General features: G+C 40.7%; 1 protein-coding gene across 1 annotated transcript; it reads left to right on the top strand.

The window, feature by feature from the left end:
• The first annotated feature begins 1,340 nt into the window (after nucleotides 1-1,340).
• Nucleotides 1,341-5,188, top strand: LOC148189378 (extracellular calcium-sensing receptor-like). The gene is made up of 7 exons (XM_088078332.1): nucleotides 1,341-1,616; nucleotides 1,714-2,003; nucleotides 2,303-2,598; nucleotides 3,051-3,256; nucleotides 3,376-3,597; nucleotides 4,063-4,186; nucleotides 4,284-5,188. Exons 1-7 carry the CDS (start codon nucleotides 1,356-1,358, stop codon nucleotides 5,186-5,188), a joined length of 2,304 nt encoding a protein of 767 aa, XP_087934458.1. The 5' UTR covers nucleotides 1,341-1,355.
• The last annotated feature ends 7,716 nt before the right edge of the window (nucleotides 5,189-12,904 follow it).

The following is a 12,904-nucleotide window of genomic DNA, read 5'->3' as shown; positions in this document are numbered from 1 at the left end:
TACATCTGAGATTTGGAAACAGTTAAGATGGCAACAGTATAAAGCCTATTGTGTGCACTTTCAACACATTCTTCTGCTTATTTTTTGATATACATGTTCAGGTTATTTCATATTAAGTGTTTTAATTTTGTTCATTGCTTTTTGTGTCTCATTGACAAATTTTTCACATTTCATGGGCTGAAAACATAAAACAATGTGAGTAAATAAATCAAAATGAATTGCATTAATGAGTGGTACTGAGTTCTTTCTTGGCAATATATATATATATATATATCAATATTACAATTTCAATAATATTTCCGTGTCTGCAATATTTAAAACAATATTAAATTGCACAAACTACGCAATGGAGGTTTGTATTTCTTCAGAAAAATTCAAATACGAGCTATTGTACATACAACCCATAGAAAAGGTTTGGACAATAGTTAATCGAAGACCAAGGGGTGAGAACATCATTTTTCCCATATGCAGGAAGCTGACGTTCAGAGGAAGGAGGGAGGCTTTTATTTGAAAATCTATATAAACCAGTGATAAAATACTTTAGATTACACGCAGAGGGGGATGGAGATCTCAGCTCTCTTTATTGGCCTGATCCTGTCTCTGGGTTTGTGTGGTTGTGAGGATGCTCTGGGACAAAGGGTTGGGTTTACAGAGGATAGGACTGGTGCTGCGGTTAACACTGAGGCTTCATCTGTGAAATGTAAACTCATGGGTAAAACTCTTCTACCTGCATTCTCAATTGATGGTGACTATGTCATTGGTGGTGTTTTCTCCCTACACTTCTTAATGCACACAGTAAAGCACAACTACACCACCATGCCTGAGCCAATACAGTGCAAAGGGAGGTGAGTAAGAGGAAGCAGTGGGAGATAAGACAATGTTAGACTGTGTAGGGATTGAAATGTTTTGATTTGTATGATTCTATTCTTTCACACAGTCCAAATCCAGTTTGTTGATAAAACAATTGCAGGTATTAACAGAAAATGTAAACAAAGTACACTGTATGAAAGAGATTTTTTTTTTCTACTGAAAGTATAAATGTGTTTAACAACCAATATCTATATGTTAATAGGATATATATGAATACAAATAGGATGTTAATCCATCCTTTACAATTCCTATGAATTTTTACCTGATATCCAACCCCCTGTTGCGATCTTTGTTGTTCAGTCAACTCCTTAGGCCTATTTTTGTTTCAAAGATGCACTTGCAACTATCAGTTATAACACATAACTATGACTTACAATTTTCTTTTACAATGTGTTTTTCTTTTTAATTGTGACTTGGCCATTTGAAAAGTGACATGACTGTCTGTGTGCAGCATTAAGTCCCGTGAACTGCGCTTCACACGTGCAATGATCTTTGCCATTGAAGAAATTAACAACAGCACAGAGCTGCTGCCAGGCATTAAGCTCGGTTATCAGATCTACGACTCATGCGCCTCTGTGCCTGTGGCAGTGCATGTGTCATTTCTGCTTTCAAATGGCCTGGACCCTGTGTTTTACACTGGTGACAACTGCTCTCAGTCTGGTATGGTGATGGCTGTCATTGGTGAGTCTGGATCCACACCATCTATCGGCATGTCACGCATCCTTGGGTCCTTTAACATCCCTCAAGTAAATATTTTTAATTTTTTGAAAATCATGTGTTTTATATAGAGTGCTTTTTATCTGTCCCATTAACTAAAGAATAACACTGTTGCTTTTCCTTTAGGTGAGCCACTTTGCCACTTGTGCATGCCTGTCTGATAAGCATGAGCACCCCAGTTTCTTCAGAACAATCCCCAGTGATCAGTTCCAGGCTGACGCTCTGGCCAAGCTGGTAAAACACTTTGGCTGGACTTGGATAGGTGCTGTCCGGTCAGATTCAGATTATGGCAATAATGGCATGGCGTCTTTCCTGGAAGCAGCACGCAAAGAAGGAATCTGTGTGGAATACTCAGCATCTTTTTATCGAACCCATCCACGCAGCAGGATCCAGAGAGTGGCAGATGTTATTCGCAGGTTCTACATCAATGGTTGTGATTTTGTTAACTGTTTTGACACTGGCCTCATGTAAACAAAACCACAAAAAAAAGTTCTGTAAAATGGAAGACAGCAAATTGTTTATTTTCTTAGTTGCAAATAAGTCATATTCTTTTTCGGTTTGTATTTCTCTCACAATTACTAATATGGTTATAAAAAATACAGTCAGTGGAGCCACATATTAAGGCATCTCACATTTTTGCTGGTTTTAACTACCTTTGTAGATAACTTAAAACCTTATGTTTATAATTATATTATATGCTCTAATCTCTCTCCAGGTCCACAGCTATGGTTGTTGTAGCATTTGCAGCCTCTGGAGACATGAGGATCCTGCTGGAGGAGCTGTCACGCAAGCCCTCTCCACCTCGCCAGTGGATAGGCAGTGAGTCCTGGGTAACTGACCCAGACATGCTGAGGTTCAGCTTTTTTGCTGGAGCCATCGGATTTGGCACTGAGAAATCTGTCATCCCAGGTCTGAGAGATTTCTTGCTGGATCTCTCTCCCTCTAAAGTGTCTGCCTCTCCGGTGCTGACTGAGTTCTGGGAGGATGCTTTCAACTGCAGGCTGGGAAAAAGTGAGAAAATTGAATATAGACAACATCTAGGTGACCAAGCTGAATACAGATACAAAAAATGTACTTACTAACATGTATTGGTTACAGCATATATACATGTATAACTAGGCTATTATACAGAGAATGATTTCAGATGATTTATTTATTCATTTTATTGTCAGTGCATTAAACAGGTGAAGTCTGTATTAAATCATAGGAGAGCAGTGTTTCACCTTTTTCTAATATTATTTATTGTCTGTGATAGTGAGCTGACATATACAGTATATTGAGGTGAGAAAAGGTAATGTGAAACAGGCATGATTTATGCAATATCAATATATTAGTTTAGATATAAAGTACATCTTTCATGCCATCAGAAGAATAACAACACACAAAAAAGAATGATCATGTCATTGTAAAAAAACAACAATAGACAAAAAAAAAAAAAAAATCTTCTGTCTCTGTGTGTTTAGGTGCAGCCACAGAAAAGAGGGTGTGTGATGGAACTGAAAACATACAGACGATCCCGGGAACGTACACTGACACATCTCAACTCCGAATCACTAACATGGTGTACAAGGCTGTTTATGCAACAGCACATGCCATCCATAATGCAGTGTGTCAGAAAACTAATTCTACAACTCATTGTGACAAATTAACCAGGATAGAGCCCGAACAGGTCAGTCGACAGAAGTATGTCAATGCTCCAATGACCTCTTCAAAAAAATGCACCTTTAGTGAAGCATTGATTTTTATTTTATATGACTTTTTTTATTTGTCTTTCATTTGTCCTCACAGGTTTTTATGCAGCTGAAGAAAGTAAATTTTTCCCAAAATGGTTATGATGTGTCATTTGATGCCAACGGAGATCCTGTGGCCACATACGAGCTGGTTAACTGGCAGAAAAGTGAGAGTGGGAGCATTGAGTTAGTGACAGTAGGGCGCTATGATGCATCACTGCCAGTGGGCCAGGAGTTCAGGATCACCAGGAAGCTCGCCTGGGTGGAGGGTGGCACACAAGTAAGGAGCTCAAACAAATTAATTTTACATCAAAAATTCAATTTTTTATTTATTTATTTTAAATGATACAGTTTGTGTTTTTGGTCCGTAATCTTCCTTGTCATACTGGCTGTATCATGAAATTACCCTTTTGTATTTTTCAAGTATGTTCACTTGTATACCTGTGACAGAGAGCTACAAACACAAAGAGATAATTTGAGCTAAAAAGGCTAACTTTGGAAGATAACAACTGGATTTGTCAAAGTAAAAGTTTTGTCCCCCAGCAGTTCCACTGAAAAGGTAGAAGTTATTGTCACAGCCAGTATGAATTCCATTAGAGGTAGCAGTAACCATTAACACTTTCAATACACATATTGACATGAAAGTTTTTTTAAGACAGACTGGAAAATGTGTACCTGTCCTTTAATCCTCAGAGGCTCCTGGCACACCTGAATATGTGTGAATCTGCTTGTATCTGTGTGACAGGTGCCTGTGTCAGTGTGCAGTGACAGCTGTCCTCCAGGAACTCGTAAAGTTCTGCAGAAAGGAAAACCCATATGCTGTTATGATTGTATACCATGTCCTGAGGGAGAGATCAGCAATGACACAGGTACCTCTGTTGCTCTAACACATAACTACTGTACAACATCCAAAATAAAGTATGACACTGCTAAATGTTCCTTTTTATTTATCTTTTCTTTTTACAGATTCTCCTGATTGTTTCTCGTGCCCCAAAGAGTTCTGGCCTAGTGCAGAAAGAGACACTTGTCTCCCAAAGCCCGCAGAGTTTCTTTCCTTCAATGAGGTCCTGGGAATCATCCTGACTATATTCTCAGTCGGTGGTGCCTGTCTTGCCATTGTAACAGCAGTAGTGTTTTATCGTCACAGGACAACCCCGATTGTCAGGGCCAACAACTCTGAGCTGAGCTTCCTGCTGCTCTTCTCCCTGACTCTTTGTTTCTTATGTCCATTAACTTTCATTGGAGCACCCTCTGAGTGGTCCTGCATGCTGCGCCACACAGCATTTGGGATCACCTTCGTCCTCTGTATGTCTTGTGTTCTTGGAAAAACAATCGTAGTGTTAATGGCCTTTAAAGCTACACTCCCAGGCAGTAATGTGATGAAATGGTTTGGTCCTTCACAGCAGAGAATGACTGTAGTCATTTTCACATTCATTCAAGTTTTAATATGTATTATTTGGTTGGTTGTTAGTCCCCCTTTTCCAGTGAAAAACCTGACCACATACAAGGAGAGAATCATTTTGGAGTGTGCATTAGGCTCAGCTGTTGGGTTCTGGGCTGTTCTCGGGTACATAGGTCTACTGGCTGGCTTTTGCTTTGTGCTAGCTGTCCTCGCCCGAAAACTACCTGATAATTTTAATGAAGCCAAGCTCATCACCTTCAGCATGCTGATCTTCTGTGCAGTTTGGATCACGTTTATTCCAGCATATGTCAGCTCTCCTGGGAAATTTACTGTGGCTGTGGAGATCTTTGCCATTCTGGCCTCCAGTTTTGGACTAATACTCTGTATATTTGCTCCAAAGTGTTTTATCATAATGTGTAAGCCAGAGAAGAACACCAAAAAACACTTAATGAATAAAAATCAGTTGTAGGACATCTGAAGTTTGTAAACTGTTCAGATGGCAACATGCAGTATATTGTTAAAGATTTGCTTTTTCTATACTGTCTTCATTTTTTTACTTTAAATATTGACGTTAACAAGCTATTTTACATTCAATACTTTCATTTTCAAAATGTCTTTTTAATATTTTAATGTATTATTTAAGGCCTTGAGCCATGTGAACCCACAACAGGCAGGAATAGGCATTGGGTTGAGGTGCATTGTGAGGCGGGTAATAAGCAGGGGCAGGAATCTAGGAATCTAGGTGATCTTTGACGTTTCACACTGGCTTTAGGGACTTTAAACGTTACTTCTTTGTCAGGAAAAAAAACGGAGCTAGTGTGGGAGGTAGGGTAGTACCAATAAGAAATAGTTGGGCTCATCTCTATGCAAGAGACTAACTCTGGACCCAAACTTCTGAAGAGGGGTTGGACTACTGCTGGCTGGGTTGTGACGGGTTACTGTGGTTTTAAACTGGACCCAAGAGCAAGATCACAAGACAAAGGGAAAAGGGGTTAAAATTAATTTATTGTAGAGTTTTACTGGTGGATGATGCCAAAATTAGAGTTGTGTCTGCACACTCAGCACAAAGTCAAACACATTTTAAGTGGGTGTTGTCCTCCATCAGGGTTGTCTCTTATCACCACTTTTATTCATGATGTTTATGCGCAGGATCTCAAAGTGCAGCTAGGAGGAGGAGATTGTCCAGTTTAGTGATCTCAGAATTTCATTTCTACTCTTTGCAGATGATGTGGTTCTTTTTTATCCAAACTTTCTTTATTGGATTTTGCATAGAACAAGCAGGAGTTTAGTACTTACAGTGAACAGTAGTTCTATAGCAAGTTAATAGTTCTCTTTAACCTATCCCAACCCAGAACAACCCGTCAACCCACCTACCCGCCCACTCTGAACTGTACGCATTCAATCCATTCACTCTCACGACAGACATAGGACAAGACACAAATTATAAACAGGGGAACAAAAAGTGAGTAGACATAATACTAAGGCAAAATATAAATATGTATTAATTGCATAGTGGTACGTAATTACCAAGTGGTAGTTATATTAAATATGTACATATATATACAACTATATATATATGATGAGCCCAACTATTTCTTATTGGTACTACCCTACCTCCCACACTAGCTCCGTTTTTTTTCCTGACAAAGAAGTAACGTTTAAAGTCCCTAGAGCCAGTGTGAAACGTCAAAGATCACCTAGATTCCTAGATTCCTGCCCCTGCTTATTACCCGCCTCACAATGCACCTCAACCCAATGCCTATTCCTGCCTGTTGTGGGTTCACATAGTAGTGATGAAGAAACAAGAAAAAAAAAAGGGGGGGGGGTGGCTCAGTTGGTTTCTGCTATTATAGACAGAGAGTCTATGTATGTGAGGAATGGTTGCCATATCTTATAGAAACTGCTTGAGGAGCCTTTCAGGGAGAACCTAATCTTCTCCAATGTAACATACCGCAGTACGTCCTGTATCCATTTATTATGAGTTGGGGAAGAGGCATGAGACCACTTCAGAAGAATGAGTCTTCGAGCAAGTAATGTGGTGAACGCTGTGATTTTTTGCGTGGACACACTGTGTGAGGAGTACGATCCAAAGAGGGCAGTAAGGGGTTCAAGGGGTATGGTTCGGCCTATTGCTTTACTAAGTGTTTCGAATATTGCTGTCCAAAATTCAGATAATTTAGGGCAAGACAAAAACATCTGAACAAAGTCTGCAGTAGCCTGCCCACATCTGTTGCATGTGTCTGCTCTGTCAGGGTAGATTTTGGCCAGCTTGGCATTAGTGAGATAGGCTCTATGCAGGATTTTACATTGGAGAAGGCCATGCCTCGCACAAATAGAGGAGGAGTGAACATTATTTAATATCACCTCCCATTGCTCATCGGTTAAGGGAGCTCCGAGGTCCTGACCCCAAGTAGCTCTTAGAGAAACCAGATGAAACCAGGGCAATATATGAATTTGTTTGTATGTGATCCCTATGAGTCCTTTCTTCCTGGGATTGAGGGTTAAAAATTGGTCAATAAGAGAGTTTGGAGGACTGCTAGGAAACTGAGGGAAGCAAGATTTCACAAAATGTCTTATTTGGAAGAACCAAAAAATGTGAGTGTTTGGTAGGTTAAACTTTGCAGCCAAGTCAGTAAATGAGGAAAAAACACCGTTAATAAAAATGTCGCTAAGCATTGCCAGACCCTTCTCAGACCAGGTACGGAAGGCTGGATCAGAGCATGAAGGCGCAAACAGATGATTGCGAGAAATTGGGGATTGACAAGACTGAGTGTGGAGGCCAAAAGCTTTTCTGAACTGATTCCAAATCATCAGTGTGTTTGTTACAATTGGATTAGGGCTAACCTGTTTAATTAACATTGGTAGTTGAGAGCACACCACAGACCAGAGAGAGAAATGTGAGGAGGAAACTTCAAGCAAAGCCCACTGCGGGCGTTCGGGTACAGCTTTACCAGTGTTCCAGAGGAGAAGCATGTTGATATTACAGGCCCAATAATAGTAGCGAAAGTCTGGAAGCGCTAGTCCTCCTAAGGATTTAGGAAGTCGGAGAGCTGTTCGACCAATTCGTGCTTGTTTATTACCCCAAAGGAAGGAACTAATCAGCTGATCAAGATTTGAAAAGAAAGATTTCCTTATAAAGATGGGTATATGCTGGAAGAGGTAAAGGAATTGAGGAAGTAGCGACATTTTTATCAGGTTGACCTGCCCAGCCAAAGAGAGTGGGAGAGAGGACCATCTGGCCAAATCTGATTTACACCGTTCGAGTAATGGGTTGAAGTTTTTGGCAAATAATTGGGAAAATGATTCTGTCACCAGGATTCCCAGGTACTTAAGGCTGTCTACAGCCTTCCTAAAGGGGTGGCGGGAGACCATGGGGGAGAAGGTCAGCGGCAGAGTTGATTGGGATATAGTCACTTTTTCCCAAATTCAATTTGTAACCAGAGTACTTCCCAAATTTCTCAAAAATAGACTGGAGGTAGTGTTGGATATGTATAAAAGAAGATCATCAGCGTAAAAGGAAATTTTGTGAAGCTGTCCATGGCGTGTGACACCCTCAAACCCGCTCTCACTCCGCAACCAAATGGCCAGGGGCTCGACTGCCAGAGCAAATAGCAACGGCGAAAGGGGGCAGCCCTGTTGGGTGCCTCTATGTACAGAAAAAAAGCGTGATTTAATACAGTTTGTGTTGACAGAGGCTACGCGGGAGGCATAGAGGAGTTTTATCCAATCCACAAAGTCAGGGCTGAGGCCAAATTTATCAAGAATATAAAAAAGATATCTCCACTCTACACGGTCAAAGGCTTTTTCAGCGTCTAGGGACAAAACAAGTTCAGGAGAATCAGTAGAGGGAGAATAGAGAATATTAAGTAACCTGCGTGTGTCTGAAGATGAATGTCTCCTTGAAATGAAACCAGTTTGATCAGGATTGACTAGGTATGGTATGACTCTCTGGAGGCAGCCAGCTAAAACTTTTGCTAGAATTTAAAAATCTACATTCAGGAGAGAAATCGGTCTATAGCTACTACAAAGAAGCGGATCCTTATCCTTTTTTTTTCAACAGTGTAATTGAAGCCTCTGACATTGTGGATGGCAACCGACCCTTTAACCAAGCATCATTGAAAACCTTAATTAATATCGGGGAAAGGGTTGTAGAATAGGTCTTATAGAATTCAGAAGTATAACCATCAGGACCTGGTGATTTATTGCTCTGTAGAGAGTTTATTGCATCTTTAACTTCAGAGACGGTGATTGGTACACCCAAGTCGTGGCACACCAGACTCCCACACACACACACACACACATACATACCTGCATACAAAAATACAGAAAATCCCAATCCTCGTAGGAATGGAAACCCTGAGTATCTCCCTGGATACAATGCAGATCTTGCTTCTTGCTTCACGCTCAAACAACCCCGTTCCCACTAAGAAGAAGCAATGCTCGACCACTCTCCAGATTATGAACATAGGAGTGCTTCAACAGAAACAGAACATAATACATTTTGACCGAACTTGACTCTAATTCTCCAGGCCTTAAACCAAAGGACCTTATGATACAGAACAGCCTCACTGAAAAACAGTGAGCAAGAACACAGTGTATAGTGGGGAGGCTGCACTGATCAAAATTAACCCAAAATTTAACCCAAAATTTAAAGAGAGATTCACAAATAAAAGGAGAGAGGTATTGTGATACACAATTGCCTGGTAATCTCTCTCTACTGAGAAATGCAGTGTAATTATAAAACAAGCCTCTTTAACATGTAGGATCAGTAGCACTAAAAATAGCGCTGATGGAAAAATAGGCCTCTCAGGCTTTAAAATAATATATATATATATATATACTAACCTTATAGTGGGAGTCTGTGCCTCCACAAATATTTACTATTATTAATGACTATGAAAAATTCGACATGAACAAACCTGAACATGAAGTACAACTGGTACATTCAACACAGTATAAAGATGTTCAGCTTAAAGGGGATTATCTGTGCGTAAACAATCAGTCTTAGGCAGAACAAGCTATCCGTTGCTTGTGAAATATTCATGCCGTTAGCATTGTGGAGTCCACATTTATATATGTTCACAAATAGCAAAATGACAGACGGCCAGAAAGCTGGGCATCATTACTGTGTGACCAAGGGTCCTTTTAAGTGTTTTCACTGGAAAGGTATTCTTTAGCCTTTTCAACCGACGAGAGTAGAACTTTTTCTCCGTTGCTCACAGTGATGTATAGATTCACCGGATAGCGGAGACTGGGTTTCAACCTGCGTTTGTAGAGGAGGGCCATGACTTCTCGATACACAGCCCGTTGCGCCATCACCTCAGACAACAGGTTTCCCCAAATACTGCAGCTCTGACCTCCTTCTGCGGGCTTCGTGGAGAACCTTTTCCTTGGTCTGGTAATCATGGAACTGGGCGATGACAGGTCGCGGACTCTCCCCTTGTTTAGGCTTTGGGGCCAGGGACCTGTGTGCTCGATCCAGCACGGGTGGTGTCGGTAGTATTTAATCGCCCAAAAGTTGGGACAGCAGTGCAGAGAAAAAGTCGGTTGGTCGTGGGCCCTCAATTGACTCGGGAAGTCCAATAATTCGGATATTATTGCGGCGGCTGCGAGCCTCTAGGTCAGCCGCCTTGGCTTTTAGCTTCTCGCTAACAGCGGTTAGCTCAACACACGTAGCTTCAAGGCTAGCCAGGCAACCGTCTACTGAGTCAGCGTTGGTCTCTAATGAGGCGATGCGTTGGCCGTGGCTGGATACAGTGGTTTGAACAAGGTCCATCTTGGCCTCCAGAGCTGAGAAAGATATCTTAAACTCCGATGCTAGCTCAGCCTTGTGGGTTTCTAAGAAGCTCATTAGCACGGCCACGCTAATCTCGCTAGCAGCGGCATCGTTGGGGAGCGTAGAGTCTTTTTTATTTTGTTTTGCGTGCTTACTTGCCATTCCAGGATGTGTCGTGGTGTTGTAGTCACGCTGTGATGCTTCTGTGAGCAGTAAGATGAGGAGAGATGGCTTGAAAAAGTAAAAAATTGCAAAGCGTGTGGGAGAGCGGGGGTGAAGCGCTTACTCTGCGTCCACCATGACCGGAAGTCCATGATGTGGTTCTTTAGGCTTTATTACACAGAGATCTCCAGAAAGCACTGGGGTTGTATGGAGCCGAGTGTAAGGTGGTTAAAATTGAGCGTTAGATGGACAAGCAGTTTGTTACAGCACCAGCAGTGATGTGGGCATGGCACTGGACAATCCTGGTGAAAAGGGTGCTAACCAGGAAGGCAAAGCTCTTGCTTTACCAGTACATCTACATTCCGAGCCTTACCTATGGTCATGAGCTTTGAGTAGTCATCAAAAGACATAGATTACAGATACAAATGGCCATAATGAGTTTCCTACCTAGAGTGGCTGGGTTCAGCCTTGGAGTTTGGAGCTCAGACATCCAGAGGGAGCTTGGAGTGTCGGAAGGACCACTTAAGTTGGTTTAAGCATCTGGACAAGCAGCCTATTGGACAACCCCATCAAAGGTTATCGGAGCACGTCCAACTGGTAGGAGACCCTTGAGTAGATCCAAAACTATACAGATTATGTATCTTATCTGGCCTGGAAACACCTTGGGATCCCCAAGGAGGACCTGTAAAGCATTGCCGGGGAGAGGGATGTCTGGACTGCCTTGCCTAGCCTGCTGCTCTATGTGATTCAGTTGTGGATTAGCAGATGAAAATGGATAGATAGATAGATAGATAGATAGATAGATAGATAGATAGATAGATAGATAGATTCGATTTTTTTTCCCCTTGGCCTGAAAATATAAAACAAAGTTAATTAATAAAGTCACATTTATTAAAAAAAAACAACAGTGTGGTACTAGTTCTTTGAAAACATTTCAAATAATCATTGTTGTTTCAATATCTTCATGTCTGCATTATTTAAAATTGCAGTAAACATCAAAAGCAAGCCATTAAAGGTGCATATTTGTTAGGCTCAACAGGCTCTAAAAACAAAGGAAAAAAATCTGATGGTGTACAAAATTAGCAGGATAGATATCTGGTGTTTACAATTAGAACTTTGCAAGACAAGAAAAGACACACAGGCACTTAATGCAGGATACATTGTACACGCACCCCATAAAAAAATACTTGGATTAGAGTTATTCAAACACCACTGGGTAATAGCATCCTCTTTCTGATATACAGTAACATGACATACACCAAGAGGTGGTGAGCTTTGTCCAAAAATCTATATAAACCACTGATAACACACAGTATGATCACATGCAGATAGTTGAGGGATGGAGGCGTCAGCTCTCTTTATTGGCCTCATCCTGACTCTCCTTTTGTGTAAGTTAAACTCAGCTCGTGCTTTAGATGGTTCTGGGGATGGTCTGAAACAAAGGGTTGGGTTTACAGAGGATCGGACCAATGCTGCAGTCAACACTGAAGCGACATCTGTGAAATGTAAACTTCAAGGTAGCACTCGTTTACCTGCCTTCTCAAAGGATGGTGATTATGTTGTTGGTGGTGTTTTCGCCCTACACCATTACATGCACACTGTTAAGCATAACTACACCATCATGCCTGAGCCACTAAGGTGCACAGGGAGGTGAGTAAAGGGAACAACCTGGGGATAAGAGGATGTTTGACTGTGCGAGGATATAAATGTTTTAATTTTCATGACATGCTTACAACCATGTTGCAAAGTTTGTGGTAGTACTGAAAACTAAAAAAAATAAAACAAATTGTCTATTATTTCACAGCTGATGCCAATGCAATATTTGACCATATGAATTTCAGGTATAACATTCATAAAAACAGTAGAATGTGGAAAAAAAAAAGCATACTTGTGCATTTAACTGAAAACGTAAGTGTTTAAAAACTGCTTTGTATCTATTTTAAAGTATATAAACAAATTAAGAACTTTCATTTAGTTGACAATTGTTATTTTTGTGGATTAAGATCTGTATGAATTTCGATCTGATGATTACTCCAGTTTCTTTTTTTTTTGTTTTATTTATTCATTTATTTTTAAAATTTTGTTGTTCAGGCAACTCTGTGGTGTGTATTTGATCCATACATAAAGTGCAGTCACTGTATCTATGAATAACGGTCATCTTTTATTATGTATTTTTGTGAGAATTATGAACTGTAAGTGTGAACAGTGACACGAGTGTCTGTATGCAGAATTGTCTCCCGTGAACTG

Source organism: Plectropomus leopardus, chromosome 6 (genome assembly GCF_026936395.1).
Source record: "Plectropomus leopardus strain MGB_pleo_1.0 chromosome 6, ASM2693639v1, whole genome shotgun sequence".
In the NCBI taxonomy this organism is placed as follows: domain Eukaryota; kingdom Metazoa; phylum Chordata; class Actinopteri; order Perciformes; family Serranidae; genus Plectropomus; species Plectropomus leopardus.
Note: the sequence above shows the minus strand (reverse complement) of the source record. Positions and strands in the feature narration are given on the sequence as shown.

What these genes read in the sequence shown, in the direction of transcription:
- LOC148189378 (XM_088078332.1), top strand. Translation starts at nt 1,356, where the DNA reads ATGATCTTTGCCATTGAAGAAATTAACAACAGCACAGAGCTGCTGCCA. An exon ending in GGTCCTTTAACATCCCTCAA is followed by an intron (nt 1,617 to 1,713) that starts GTAAATATTTTT and finishes CTTTTCCTTTAG; the next exon opens with GTGAGCCACTTTGCCACTTG. An exon ending in GTGGCAGATGTTATTCGCAG is followed by an intron (nt 2,004 to 2,302) that starts GTTCTACATCAA and finishes ATCTCTCTCCAG; the next exon opens with GTCCACAGCTATGGTTGTTG.